Source organism: Microcaecilia unicolor, chromosome 2 (assembly GCF_901765095.1).
Source record: "Microcaecilia unicolor chromosome 2, aMicUni1.1, whole genome shotgun sequence".
In the NCBI taxonomy this organism is placed as follows: domain Eukaryota; kingdom Metazoa; phylum Chordata; class Amphibia; order Gymnophiona; family Siphonopidae; genus Microcaecilia; species Microcaecilia unicolor.
Window position 1 is genome coordinate 501,870,859 of NC_044032.1, and position 15,964 is coordinate 501,886,822.

At 38.9% G+C, this 15,964-nt stretch overlaps 1 protein-coding gene across 2 annotated transcripts in view; it reads right to left on the reverse strand.

Annotated features, from left to right (window-relative positions):
- Nucleotides 1–916: 916 nt before the first annotated feature.
- Nucleotides 917–15,964, reverse strand: part of WFS1 (wolframin ER transmembrane glycoprotein) — a 60,630-nt gene continuing 45,582 nt past the window's right edge. For both annotated transcript variants that reach the window (XM_030191170.1, XM_030191172.1), the window contains exons 6-8: nt 13,212–13,292; nt 7,004–7,149; nt 917–3,019 (exon numbers count right to left, since the gene is read on the reverse strand). In XM_030191170.1, the coding sequence (XP_030047030.1) occupies nt 1,214–3,019; nt 7,004–7,149; nt 13,212–13,292 (2,033 nt within the window). In that variant the 3' untranslated portion in view covers nt 917–1,213. The remainder of the gene's footprint in view (nt 3,020–7,003; nt 7,150–13,211; nt 13,293–15,964) is intronic.

Consider the following 15,964-nt stretch of genomic DNA (forward strand, 5'->3'; position numbering starts at 1 on the left):
GTTTGAGAGACAGGCGACTGGACTGTCTGGGAGGGGGGGGGGGTCTTCTGCCTACCCACTTTGGGTCCAGGTCCATCCAAAATTGGGTATCTGGCTATGCCACTGCCCTCACAGTAACCACCACTGAAATGGCTGCTATCTACTCCTCTTCCCCGAGCCTCTTTAGTTTGCATCCAGGCCTAGCTGGCCATATCAGATGAGGGGCCTGAACTGCCAGAGTGGACTGTGCTGCTCCCTGAGTCATAGGGCTGGCTCTATCACCACTGTTTATTTATTGTTGTTTTTTTTTCAAAATAAATATTGTCAATGTGATTTGACCACAATGACATGTTTACGAAAATAACCTATTACATGAAACAGTAACAATTATATATGAACACCCCTTACACACATCTTGCATATCCTTAATACGGCACAAATTCCTTACAAGCTATATGAAAACTGGTGAAGAAATCAATATTTATGGTCAACACTGGTCCGTTTAATTTCTGCTATATTGTGCAACATCATGGATAATTTTCTGCAAAGTAATTAAAACAGATGCATACACAATAGGGCTTCAAAAATTTCTGAAGCAATGAATGTTTTCAGAAAATCTCTCTCATAAGACCAACACAAATGATTTTCTCCCCTCCTACTACACATGTACCACTGAATAATAATCCATTCTCAATGTTCAAAAAACAAGCAAATGTACAAACCAGCTTGTCAACGCAATACATTTTAAGGCACCAAACTAGACAGTTCTGTTCATATTAAAAACAGAAAATAAAAGTGTTTTCTGCACCATCAAGTAGCTTAATCTACCCAAGTTATATATATATATATATATATATATATATATATATATATATATATATATATATATATATATATATATATATATATATATATATATATATATATATATATATATAAAAGCAAAAAATACATTTTGTAAAAAGTGTGTGTGATCTTGGCAAGATGTTTTTGTGTTGGGTGTGCATTTAGGTACTTAGGGGCATATGCACGATTCTCCTCTCCCCTTCCGACATACCAACCTTAAAAAAAGCTTTAGAATACTATTCTCCCTTTCCCAGTGAGACATGGAACAAAGCAGCAACGTTTTAACAAAGCAAATGGTTCTGAACACAGTGTTAAAGCTAGTCTTGTTGAAAGTCAAACCTTTGGTAGCATTATACAATATACCAGATTAGGTTCATTAGGATTTACCTTACACAGCTGAAAGGAATGGGTAAAAGAAAAAATTAAATACAAATCGAACTGCTCTATGAACTGTAAGCCTCCAATCATGCTCTATTTTCACATGCCTGGATGCAGGGGTCAGTTTGGCCATGCAGTTTAAGCAACTTATGGCTTTCAGTTCAAAGACTGGCCATTTACTGCCAAGGCGACCTTCCAAGATAGTGCTAAATTCGATCACGCTTCCCTGCCTTAAGCTGAGTAGCACTTTTTTAAACTCATTACTTGCTCTGAGTACAATGTCTTTAGTTATATCATCTTCCAATGTCTTATCTTCATTTACACCATTGAGAGGCACGCCCACTGATATTTCAAATTTGTATCGATCAAATTTTTTCATATGGCATGAGTGCTTTGTGAGAAATTTCAGACGACAGAGCTCCTCTTCTTCCATGGGAATATTCTGTGGCTCACATGCAGGGTACATCTCACCATACAAACATCTCATCCAGTCACCAATAAAAAATGGGAGGATATTTATGGCTGACTCTGCACTGTTTTCGATATCTGTAACACGAACATACTTGAACCTTCCTGTCCAGGTCACTCTATGTCCTTCTAGGTGACTGCATAAAATCTGGGTTCGAGCCATGTTTGTTTCCTTCCATGCACGAGGACCACACAAGAAACTATACTGTTGCCATGTTAAGGTAGAATTGTAAACCTTCATTCCTTCAGATCGGTAAACATAAATCCAACAGAACATCACTATAGCTGTGATCCACACCAGAATGAGCTTGACAATAGAACTTCTGGATAAAGATTTCATCATCTCCAACAGAGAGAAGCTTGCTTTTGTCCACCATCGGAGAAGCAAAGGGATAATGCACAGTACAAGAGTTACTACAATCTTGGTAACCTCCAATGATATGAACCACTTTATGAACTGAACAAGACACATCACTACAATGCCTACTATTAGAATTGGGAGTGCAAATATAAACAGAAGATATCCAACAGATGCACGAATTAGGCCTATGCAAGATGACTCCAACAGAATTGCCCAAGATAATTCACACCACATGAAACACACCAGGTATGGAACTAGGTAACAATATACACCTTTAAAATCCCGTAATTGTGCCATTCTAAAGAAGAGATAAAACAAGTAGACAAACAGTAGGCATGGGATGCTAACATTTAACACAATGAAATGGCCTACAGGAATGGTATAATGTGTTTTACCCAAAAACCTCAGATAGGTCCAATTTTCAGGAAGAGCCCTCAACAAGGAGAGAAATCCTGCAGTCACTTCAGTCAACAGAGCTCTTCGAGTGTAGGGTTCCGCACATGTGCTCAGACTCATATAACTAGTAACCGTGAAGAATATGGAGATAGTGGCCAACTCAGAGAACGGAATCCAATCTTTGTTGCAGATGGGAAAGGAAAATATTACAAAAAATACTGAGATTAAAAAATAAACATATTGTTCTAAATGATTCCAACCAAAGTTCACCTCTGCTTGCTCAACATCTAGGTTCGGCTCAAAACGAAGCAATAGGTCAGTTAGGGTGCGGAAATTTTCCCAGGCCTTACTGTCCTGAAAAACCTTTAGAGTACAAATCACCATAGAAATAAAGGACAGATAAAAGATCACTAATGGGATAAAGAAAGCAAAAAAATCAATTGTCAAATTGCTGATGATAAAAAAAAAGATGAGAGCATTGATGTGATGAGTTGGAGCAAGAGTTGACAACCAGTGCATTCCAGCCTTGGATGCGAGATCAATCAGATATTCTTTGATTTCTGTAATGGCATGAAGTGGATATTTTAAAATCTGTAAAGAGAGAAAGTACAATATATTAATTTCATTTCCCCGCCCAAATACTTTCAGTTCTTCTCTAAGTATAGTGCTGGTAGATGTGTATATGTGCAGGGTTAAATTTCAAAAGCTCAGCTGAAGTCTAATTGTGCAAAATCTAGATACAGGTCTCAAAAAGTCACACATATGCTAAATTTATCCATTACAAAAAGACATGCCTGGGAAGTATGCACTTTATTATACTCCTCATATGCCATCCACTCAGTCTGAAGTAAGATTTAAACTCAGGGAGGAAGATAAATAACAAGGAAAGTGCCACCCCTTGTTACTGAACCACTATCTATATCTATGCAAATCATATTGTGGTCAGATATTTCTTCAGACCCTATAACTGCAGCTGAAACTATTGAAAAGAGGGCTTGACTTGCAAATATATAATCTATTCTAGACATACTTCTATGAACCCTGGATGTGTGTGTAAAGTCTTTCTCCTCTGGATGGAGGAGGCGCCATGGGTTGAGCACATTCAGGGCATTACAAAATATCTGCAAGTCTGTTTCCCCACTGTGTACCTGCCCTCCCCTTTTGGGCATATGGTCCCAACAGGTATCTACAACAGCATTAAAATCTCCCATCAGCACAAGGGATAAATCTGAATGGCCCATACCCTCGTGGGCAAGCTGGCTGAAAGAATTTTTGGGGAGGGCTTGAACCATATACACCCACCTGGACCATCTTAAGACCCTATAAGGTTTACTCCTACACAATGGCCTTGATCATCTGTAAAAGTCTGGCAGACTGTGCAGTGAACTGATTTCCGGATTAGAATAGCCACTCTCCCTATGGAGGGAACAGATAAGATCCACTTTATGCCTATTCAAGGCTCCCAGAATTTTTGTTCTTTTCATGGGAGATGTAATTCCACAAACATTCCATGATAGGAATCGTATTGTTCTTACAGGGGTTTTACTCATCTATTATTAAATGTCTTATTTATTGCGATCCCAATAAATTTTGTATGTTGCCAAGTGCCCTGCCTCACATGACAATATATCAATTTCCATACATACTGCTGCATCCACACTACACACCAAATCGCATCCTTCTGATTCACACAATGCCTCTCAGCCCTCCACCCGCCCCTCCCTACTGCTCAAAATTACATTCTTCCCATTACTGCCATATTCCCTCATCAATTCCCTTATTCCCTGTATGCCCCCACATATATTCTCTAAGTACTATGGGGAAATATGTAAGACAACGTCCAATGTTTAGGGCTCTCCAACCCTCTCTAATAACATTACAAATTATCGCTCCTAAGAAGTTGTTTTCTGATCAACTCTGCTACAAAACAATACCTGCTTTATATCATGGCTGTAGAACAATAACATGCATTTCTGACACACCTCATATATTCAGTGCCTTGACATACTCTGTTGCCATTTGCGGATTATCAAAGTTTTTCCATTGTCCATCTGTTGTATCCTCAATATAGCTGGATATGTAAGCATGAATCTGATTTGTAAATTCCTCAATTCAGTACAAACAGGAGAAAAGAGACTTCTTTTGTCTGCCAATGTTGCTAAATAATCTTGAAATATGCAGACTGGATTACTGTCATATTTCAGCTTATCCTGTTTTTGCTGATATGCCCTCAGTATTTCAATTTTGTGGATATGGTTGTGGACTTTCATCACTTTTGCACATGGCTTGTGGCCTACTCTGTGTGCTCTCTCAAGGCAGAGAGGGTGCATGCTGTCAGATAAAGAAAACTCAGTTTTGAGCCAACACTCCAATATGGTTCCCAGGTTGTGATCAGGCATTATCTCTGGATGGCCAATCAGCCATAAACTGTCCCTTTGTGCTCGTTTTTCCAAGTTGTCTATATGGGCAGCCTAATCCTCCACTTTCTTTTCAAGTACCCTAATTTTTTTTTTGTTACATTAATGCAGCCATCTGCCTCCATTGTAGTATCTTCCATCACCAAGATTCATGATCTTAAGGTGGCCAAACAGGCTGAAAAGGTGCAGCAAAAACTAGAAGGATGTTTGTGTATATAGGGAGAGGAATGTCCAAGCAGAAAAAAAAAAAGATGATAGTCCCTCTATATAAAAGTCTCTGGTGACATCTCATTTGAAGCATTGTGTGCAATTCTGGGGACTGCATCTTCAAAAACGAATTAGGATGGAGTTGGTCAAGAGGGCAGCTACCAAAATGGTCATTGGTCTGTCAAAGTATATGGGGTTAGACTTGAGCTGGAAAAAAGGTGAATAGGGAAAAGGTGCAGAGAAGGGCAACAAAGATGATACAGGGGATGGGATGACTTCCCTATCAGGATAGGCTGAAGAGGCTGGGGCTCTTCAGCTTGGAGAAAAGGCGGCTGAGGGGAGATAAGATAGAAGTCTAAGATAAAGAATGGAATGGAACGGGTCAATGTGGAGCGTCTGTTTACGCTTTCTAAAAATATTAGGACAAGGGGCATGAGATGAAGCTGCAGTGTGGTAAATTTAAAACAAATCGGAGGAAATTTTTCTTCACTCAAAGTGTAGTTAAATTCTGGAATTCGCTGCCGGAAAAGGTGGTTAACTTAGCGGACTTCAAAAAAGGGTTGGACGGCTTCCTGGAGGAAAAAGCCATAGAATGTTATTGAATGGATGAGGGAATAATACAGTATTTCTAGGATGGGCGGGACAAATTGCTTGTTCTTTTGGCCGCTGTCGGTGACAGGGAGCTGGGCTCGATGGACTCTTGGTCTGTCCCAGAATGGCGATGCTTATGTACTTATCTGAATACCTTCATGACATAAATGTTCAAGAGGAGAGCTCTTTCACTTGAAAGGAAGCTCTGAAACAAGAAAATAAACTCAGGACTACTTTAAGGAAATATTTCTTTACAGAAATGGTAGTGGCATGGGGAATGGCCTCCCGGCAGAGGAGGTGTGGATAATGACTATTTAAATTCAAGAAAACATGGAATAAGCAGAGGATTTTAAAGGGATTGTAGAGCTCAGTAGTTGGTATAGATAGACATACTTGACAGAAAATTACGGCAGATAAAGACCATGTGGTCTATGTTTTACACTTACATTACTCTAAAGACATATTACTCTAAATCCTCTGTGGGAATTTGGTGCTTGGTGCCATGTATTGTCGGTTTCAGACTTTGTTTTACTTTTTCTGTTCTGCTCTGTCTTGGCTCCTTTTTCTTCTAAATTATTGTAGTTCTTTTCCTTGCTTGAACTGCTTTGGAGTAACACTATCAAAGCAGTTCAATGAAAACTGAAACCAGTTCACCTTTGAAAATAGATTTCCCCAGACCAAAGTGAACCTGCTACAATATTAACAACACTAATCTTGCTAAGGATGTAAAAAGAATTGAAGCGGTGCAAAGAAAAGCTACAAAAATGGTATGGGATTTGCGTTACAAGACGTATGAGGAGAGACTTGCTGACCTGAACATGTATACCCTGGAGGAAAGGAGAAACAGGGGTGATATGATACAGACATTCAAATATTTGAAAGGTATTAATCCGCAAACTAACCTTTTCCGAAGACGGGAAGGCGGTAGAACATGAAATGAGATTGAAGGGGGGCAGACTCAAGAAAATGTCAAGAAGTATTTTTTCACGGAGAGAGGTGGATACTTGGAATGCCCTCCTGAGGGAGGTGGTGGAGATGAAAAAGCAGTAACAGAATTCAAAAAAGCGTGGGATAAACATAAAGGAATCCTGTTCAGAAGAAATGGATCCTCAGAAGCTTAGCAGAGATTGGGTGGCAGCACCGGTGGTTAGGAGGCGGGGCTAGTGCTGGGCAGACTTCTACGGTCTGTGCCCTGAAAATGCCAGATACAAATCAAGGTCATGTATACATATAAAGTAGCACATATCAGTTTATCTTGTTGGGCAGACTGGATGGACTGTACAGGTCTTTTTCAGCCATCACTTACTATGTAATAAGTGTGGTACAAAGTTATGCATTAACTGTTGCACTAAGTCATCACCTTTTGCTGGAGTGGCAGTTCATCAGGGCTCTTCCCAGCCAGCTCATCATCATCATCATCTTGCACAAACAGGTTGGTAGGGACGATTCCTTTCACATATTTCTTGGTTATTTCAACAAAATCATCCAAAGCAATATAGCTCTTAGCTGAAATTTAAAACAGTTTATGTTGTACTTGTGTTCCTCAAATTTCACCAAAAAGCCAGCTACAGAAACTGGGAGTATTCAGATGAAGTTGAGAACAGAATCAAAACTCACAGTATAACAGCTTCAAGTTGTGGCTATCATAGGGGAGTAAATCATCACAAGCCGTGACAATTTCAGCACCAATTCTAATACACTCAGTGACTACAGCATAGAGATTCAGGTTTATTATTTTTTAATAGGATTTTAATATCACCTAGTTGGCCAAGAGCTGTAAATACATAATGTACAAAAAAGCAAGAGAGGACTCCTTTAAACCATTGGTCAGATAGTTCATTGGCTGCAGACTTGGCTTAGGAAACATCAGGAAAACCCATAAGCCAATGGAAGTGCAATATATAGAAATTTGAGCAAAATGGCCTAATAGTTCTAGGGCTCTCCTATTTAAAGAGATTAATCTGAAATTTGGATCTTACAACACATATCAGCAATCAATTATGGGCAGAAATGAGTAAAAAAACAAATTTTTTTCTGAAGCTTGGAGGTGATTGCTTATATGGAAAGGAGTTATGGTCCATAAGTTAAAAAGCTAGCCTATAATTTAAGGAACATGGGATAAGAGTTCAAAACACCTTGGTTACTCAGAATCATCAGGCAAGTAACTATGCTTGATTTCAAGCAATACAATCCCAATCTATGTACGCCAATTTTGGAACACAGTTTCAAAGATACCCACTACAATCCAGACATACAATCACAAGGATAATGTAACAAGCTACCCAAACTGTGCTATCAAGTATGTACCTAAATTACACCTAGTTCCCTTTGAAAAAGTTCTCAGGAAAAATACCCACAACACATTTACACCTTTGTAGTACAAAAATTGAGGAAATTTTAAAAAACGTGCCTAATTTTGTATTTTGAAAAGCAATTTGACCTCATTCTAGCTCTGGCTCCCTGGAAATGCCTCTGCTTATGGTAAGTCAAAATATGAATACACTTGGCTACATGGACACTTTTATTTGCATATAGTCCAATGCATTTAAAAACAAACCATTAAAAAAAAACCCACAGCTCTTGTATATAAAAGGTTTTTAAAATTACTCATATATACATGTTGTTAGACTATTATCTTGGTGCTTCTCTGAGTTTGAACATACAAATCACTAAAATAGAACAAGCAAACTATTTCTGTTACCTAGATAACCTTTTAATTAGTAGAGGAACGGACTTCAGAAACTCTACAACAGCTGATCCAACTTATAACGGGACCGCTGATTGCTCTACTCTGCTCTGCGTGGCCAATTATTCGACTCACGCTGGCGAGAATCCTTATCAGTCCAAATCCTCCCTTACTAGCACTAGCAGTAATATGTTTTTTACATTTTTAAAAAATTTTTTTTACATGCTGTGCAGTTTAACAAGCAAATACTTAGCTGTGGCTGTGCTGGAATGGTAGCGAATGTCCGCACCCAACAGCGAGCCCCTGTTTCACTCAGTGCTTCTAAGGGGCCGGACTTTTCATCTTTTCACAGCACCTACAGTAATAAGAAACATTTCTTACTGGCGATTATCCCTTCAGAGAGGAGTGCTCTCTACTTCTACTACCTATATGGGACCGGTAGATACCTTCCACAAGCCACCAGCCAGCGCGATCACAGCTGCTGTACTGAACCTGGGCAATTTAAGCTACTTCCGGGTTACTGGCAACCAATCCTAGCACCCAATCTATTTAAAAGTCTTTCTAGTTGAATGCTGTTTAAAGGAAAACCTTCCATTCAATTTTATTATTTAGACCTTGCGGTATTAAGGATTTTAATTTATAGATCCAACGCTGTTCTCTTTGTGTCAGATAACGGTCACGATCCCCGCCACGAATATGAGCGGGGATGTGATCTATCATAGTACATCTATAATCTTCAAATTTATGTGAATACTCTACACTATGTTGCACTAGCGGAGCTTCTACTACACTATATTTTAAATTATGCTTGTGATCACTAAGCCTGTTCTTCAACATACGAGTCCTTTTGCCTACGTATATCTTGCGACACGGACAAATCAAAATATAGACCACGTGATTAGTTTCACAGTCAGTCACATGTCGCAATTTATAACTTTTACCACCTACTGGATTCTGAAAAACATCTTCTGATAACATTATCATACAAAATGTACACTTAGTACATGGTTTATGACCCAATTCTACTGATCTCTCTGAATTGTCAACCTTATCTCGGAACAATTCCTTTAAATTAGGACCCCTAGAGTATGCTATTCTGAGCTCTTGCTTACTAAATACTGGATGAAGTTGCATAATCTTCCAGTGTTTCTTCAGAACTCACACTGTACTCGTGGTCCCCTGCATATATCTGATCACACAAGTTTGCAGATTTGTATGTTCAAACTCAGACAAGCACCAAGATAATAGTCTAACAACTGAAGAGTGATGGCAGAGAGCTCTTGGAAAACCACGTATGGGTTCTCGGTAGAAGAAGCCTCTGATTTATTAACGAATAGAGACATCTTTGGTGGTCTTTCTACAACGGGACCATCAATGCCTTACCAGATGGACAATTTACTGAAGATGTATAAAGATATTACTAAGTTAGAAGTCAATGGGGCGGCTTTGATTGATTACTGCCAACAAGAATGGATTCCTCGTGGTTTAAGGATGAATACGGGTCCACAAATTTTTAAGTCAGATGTTGAGTTTGTAGATAAGTGGAACAAAATCTTGAATAGATGCTCCCTAGACGTAATGCTTTTGATAATTGAACGTAGTAAAAAGGAAATACAAGATTGTAAATTGAAAATAGATGAAGAGATTAGAGGGCTACAAGCAAAGATAGGAATGGGTGTGTTCGATCGGCAACATGCAGATATTAAAGAAAATATTGAAAGATTTAAACAACAACTGTTGAAACAAAAAGCAAAGAAATTTTCTAGGGATGAGAAGGACTATAAGAACAATTTGGTTTATCGATGGATGCGTCCCTCAGAGATGGATTCAGCTAATAATCACCCTAGAAGGGAAGGAGTGCAGTTCGAGACCAGTTCCTCCTCGTCTTCAGGATCAAGTGAAGAAATCAGATCCCGTCGAAGTTTTTTAGAGCGAGGACGAGGCCAGAAACAACGGGCACGAGGGAGGACTCGTCGAGGAACCCAATCGTACAGACCACAAACTCTTGCTCAAGACCAATGGAAGACATAATTTTTAATTTGTCCTTGAGACGTTTAACAGAAATCGAACAAGAAGTGCTGCGTAAGGGATTAACGTTTGTCCCTACACAGAGGTTTGACTTCTTCCAGTTTCAGATTGATATTGGAAGATTTGTTAGAACTTTGAATTTAAAATTATTTTTTAGTGATAAAGAAGAACAGACTGATAGATCTATCATGAGAAACAAATCCACATGGTCTCCCCCGGGCCAAATAGATCCATTATTGGCTGCCTTTAAAAAGCTAGTCTTAGAAGAAGTATCAAAACTAAGCAAAAAAAGATCTTCGTGGAATCTGTCCAAATAGCAATGGGCAGCTTTGCAATCTATAAAATCGGATGAAGATCTTATTATTAGAAGAGCGGATAAAGGGGGAGCAGTGGTTTTGCTAGATAAATCGTATTATGAAGCTGAAATACTCAGTCAGTTATCAGATTCAACTACTTATCAATTACTACAACATGACCCGACGACGGAGTTGCAAGAACTAATTTTTAATACAAGTAAAGTCGGGATTGAAGAGGGTTTTTTGACATTACGAGAATTTGCCTTTTTGAACAAAAAACATCCTCTAGTACCCTATTTGTATACCGTTCCAAAGATTCATAAAAATCAAACGGCTCCCCCAGGGAGACCGATTGTTGCTTCAGTGGATTCGATATTAGAACCCTTATCCCAATATGTGGACTGGTTTTTACAGCCTCTAGTGCAGCAAGGGAGGACTTATGTTAGAGATAGTTCTCATTTTCTGAATATCTTGAATACAATGGCTCAAGGGGTGCATACCTTGGTCCTTGTGACATTTGACATAGTATCATTATACACGTCTCTCCCTTTATCTCAATGTTTACAGATTTTAGAGGTTAGTTTAGAACAGCGGCAGCGTCCCCATCAAGTTCCCACCTCTTTTTTGATGAGTCTGGTAAACATTGCATTAACAAAAAAATTTTTTGTATTTCAAAATCAATTTTATCTACAAAAGAAAGGGGTAGCGATGGGTGCAACATGTGCTCCTTCAACTGCTTGTTTGTATATGATGAACTTTGAAGATCAATGGTTACATCTCCACCCATGGGTTACCTGTGTAAAAAGTTGGCACAGGTTTATTGATGATGTGTTTATGTTATGGGATGGAAATTTAGAGCAGTTCCACGGGTGGTTAAATACAAGAGATCATAATATTCGGTTCACTATGCAGCATTCGGTCACACAAATGAATTTTTTAGATGTCCTGGTTACCAAAAATCAAGGTATATTGAACACGTCTATGTATGTTAAATCTACAGATCGTAACACGTTGTTACATTTTACGAGTCACCATCCTAGGAGTACTAGGGAGAGTTTACCTTTTGCTCAGTTTTTAAGAGTTCGTAGACTCTGTACTCATATGTCAGAGTTTAAAATACAGGCCAAGAAACTGAAGCATAAATTAAAAACCTAGAGGGTATCCTGATCATATTATAAAACAAGCATATTCCCGAGCAAAGTACAATCATAGGGAATATTTGCTTACAACTGATAATAAAGAGGAAGAGAAAAATCTGCAAACTTGTGTGATCAGATATATGCAGGGGACCACGAGTGCAGTGCAAGTTCTGAAGAAACACTGGAAGATTATGCAACTTCATCCAGTATTTAGTAAGCAAGAGCTCAGAATAGCGTACTCTAGGGGTCCTAATTTAAAGGAATTGTTCCGAGATAAGGTTGACAATTCAGAGAGATCAGTAGAATTGGGTCATAAACCATGTACTAAGTGTACATTTTGTATGATAATGTTATCAGAAGATGTTTTTCAGAATCCAGTAGATGGTAAAAGTTATAAATTGCAACATGTGACTGACTGTGAAACTAATCACGTGGTCTATATTTTGATTTGTCCGTGTCGCAAGATATACATAGGCAAAAGGACTCGTATGTTGAAGAACAGGCTTAGTGATCACAAGCATAATTTAAAATATAGTGTAGTAGAAGCTCCGCTAGTGCAACATAGTGTAGAGTATTCACATAAATTTGAAGATTATAGATGTACTGTGATAGATCACATCCCCGCTCATATTCGTGGCGGGGATCGTGACCGTTATCTGACACAAAGAGAACAGCGTTGGATCTATAAATTAAAATCCTTAATACCGCAAGGTCTAAATAATAAAATTGAATGGAAGGTTTTCCTTTAAACAGCATTCAACTAGAAAGACTTTTAAATAGATTGGGTGCTAGGATTGGTTGCCAGTAACCCGGAAGTAGCTTAAATTGCCCAGGTTCAGTACAGCAGCTGTGATCGCGCTGGCTGGTGGCTTGTGGAAGGTATCTACCGGTCCCATATAGGTAGTAGAAGTAGAGAGCACTCCTCTCTGAAGGGATAATCGCCAGTAAGATATGTTTCTTATTACTGTAGGTGCTGTGAAAAGATGAAAAGACCGGCCCCTTAGAAGCATTGAGCGAAACAGGGGCTCGCTGTTGGGTGCGGACATTTGCTACCATTCCAGCACAGCTACAGCTAAGTATTTGCTTGTTAAACTGCACAGCGTGTAAAAAATTTTTTTTTTTAATGTAAAAAACATATTACTGCTAGTGCTAGTAAGGGAGGATTTGGACTGATGAGGATTCTCGCCAGCGTGAGTCGAATAATTGGCCACGCAGAGCAGAGTAGAGCAATCAGCGGTCCCATTATAAGCTGGATCTGCTGTTGTAGAGTTTCTGAAGTCCGTTCCTCTACTAATTAAAAGGTTATCTAGGTAACGGAGAAAGTTTGCTTGTTCTATTTTAGTGATTCATATATACATGTGAAAACCAGAGAGTGTCAGGGAACAAGAAAACAATGAAGAACAAGGTCTATCTGCTTACGTTCACTGCTAACCAATCGCTCCAGGACTCTCCTTTCTTTTTGCATTGTCTTTGGAATTGGTCCTGGATGTTTTTCTCTATCTGCAAGAAAAACAAGATTCATCATAAGTTGAAACTATTATGAATGATGTAATGATTGAAAATCATGCTCTATTTCTGGGACAAGGGTTTTGGCATCACTATCTGAAATCATGAAAACTCATTTGGGAGAACCACTTGGAGTTTCACAAAGTATACTGACAACGACTTTTATGGCATTATAAAATATTGAGCCACATTTCAAGCAAATATTTCACAGATCCTGTATTAGTGCAGTAGTACTATGCAGGATCATGCACCTGTGAATTCAATCTAATGCTAGTCATGTAAGCAGCTACATTTCCCCCCAGACAAGCAAAAAATTATTACCATTTATACTGTTTAGGAACAGAGAGTTTAAGTAATGATTTTTAAAGTTATGACTGTGTATTAAATATTTTTACCCATTCAGTTCAAAATTTTCTGTTGTGAAGAAAGCTCTCGAAATGTGTTTGACTACTAAGTAAATGATATGATTTTTAGGACTAGAGTTTCCCACATCCAGTGAAGCTCACACATATCGTCCAATGTTTTACCATCTATTACTGCTGAAAATCTTGTGCAAGTCATAAAATATTTTTCACTTTGCCAATAAGAATGTGTCCTCTGCTATCATCACTAATTCAAAACAGTGGCATGGGGTTACAGGACAAAGAATTTACACACAGTATTTCTGCTCCAAAGTCCCCATTTTTCATAGAACACTGAGGTAGGAATTGTGATATCTTAGTGTGGACATTCACAGCTCCCCTAGTGGTAAACAAAGGGTTTTGCCAAACACAGATCCTTTTCTAAATGCATGTAAGGACACTGGCAAATGTACGTGTATTTGTTGACATGCACAGCACAGCGACAATTTCAAGAGCCTACTCACGAAGAAAAAGAGCAATATCACTCAGTATCTTTCATGCAGAACTGTCTCTGTTTATACGTGACAGTACAAATTTTTGCCACTTTCACATATAAAAGATGGCAATTATACATTAAGAGCTGTACAAGTGTGTAGAATACATATAAAAGCTGCTAAGTAAGCAATAAAGCTCCAAAATACAAAATTTTACATTAACACACACACACCAAAAGAATGGAGGGAGGGGAAGGAACGCTATCAAGTCTAACAAAATGGCTGCTCCTCTCCAGAACTCCTTTTTATCTTTATTTTAAGCCACCTTTATTTTTATCCACCTTCTTGGTTCATAGTCCCTGAACCATATTACCAGCACTTGTGGGGGTAATTCCATAAAGTGGGCGCTAACATTTACACACCATATATGCACGTAAATGATTAGAATGGGCAGAGACTAAATGAGATGCATAGTTACATGTGTAAATTATAGAAAGGTATAATTTACATAAATGTAGGTATAAGCACCTACACCAGGTTTATGACTGGCTTAAGTACTCGCACCTAAATTACAGGCACATATTTCACCTGTTATGCTAGTATCCTATGAATGAAAATAGGCACGCACTTTTCTTTATAGAACAGTGACACAGAGGGGTCCTCTAGACACCTAAATATAGGTGAACTGTTTAGAAATGCTCTCTTGGTGGCTTAAAATGTGGTCCTAATGAGTTAATAGATTAAGAGGTGTATTTTCAAAGCACTTAGAATTACAAAGTTACGTGGAGGGGCATAATTGAAACGGACATCCAAGTTTTGTTAAGGACCCAGAAGCTATCAATGAATATTTGACAGCTAGTAATCTGCCAACACTTAACCCAGTCCAGGTAGCTGAATGCGATACAATAACACCACCAATAGAGATTTAAAAAAGTTATTAAGGGGCTACCCTCTCACAAATCACCTGGTCTTGACTGTCTTCCTAATGAGTTCTATAAGAAATTTGCTTTAGAACTTGTGCCACTGCTTACAGATTTACTTAATCAGATTGGAACTGGAGGGCTACTATCCCCTTCGATGATGGAGGGCCTGGATTGCTGTAATACCAAAACCAGACAAAGATCATATTGAATGTGCCTCATATCTCCCTATATCCATTTTGAATGCTGATGTTAAAACCTTAGCAAAGGTTTTAGCAAATAGCTTATCAGCTATCTTACCAACTCTTGTACACCCAGACCAGGTGGGTTTTGTGCCACAGAGGGAAGCCATGGACAATATTAGACGAGTAGTGGACTTAATGTATCTGACCAGAAGAGACCGGGTGCCGATGTGCCTCCTAGGTCTGGATGCAGAGAAGGCTTTTGATAGGGTGCATTGGCCTTTTATGTATCGGGCTTTGGAAGAGTTTGGGATAGAGTCTTTGTTCTGTGGGTGGATTAGGGCTTTTTATAACTCTCCTAAGGCCTGTGCGCAAATCAATGGGGGGAATTCTGAGATGTTTACATTACCACGGGGTACTCGCCAGGGATGCCCACTGTTCCCACTGTTTTTTGCAATGGTTATGGAGCCCACTGCGGCAAATGTACGTGTGAACCCAGATATATCAGGTGTTAATATAGGGGAGAGAGAGCACAAAATGGCACTTTTTGCTGACGATGTGTTGTTAACTGTAACGCGTCCGATTACCTCATTACCAAATCTCTTGCGCACTGTAGATGACTATTCAGTGGTATCTGGATTCAAAATTAACATGACCAAGTCAGAGGCCCTTAATGTCACTTTGCCATCAAGGTTAGTGGGTACACTGCAGGACTCATTTTCATTTCAT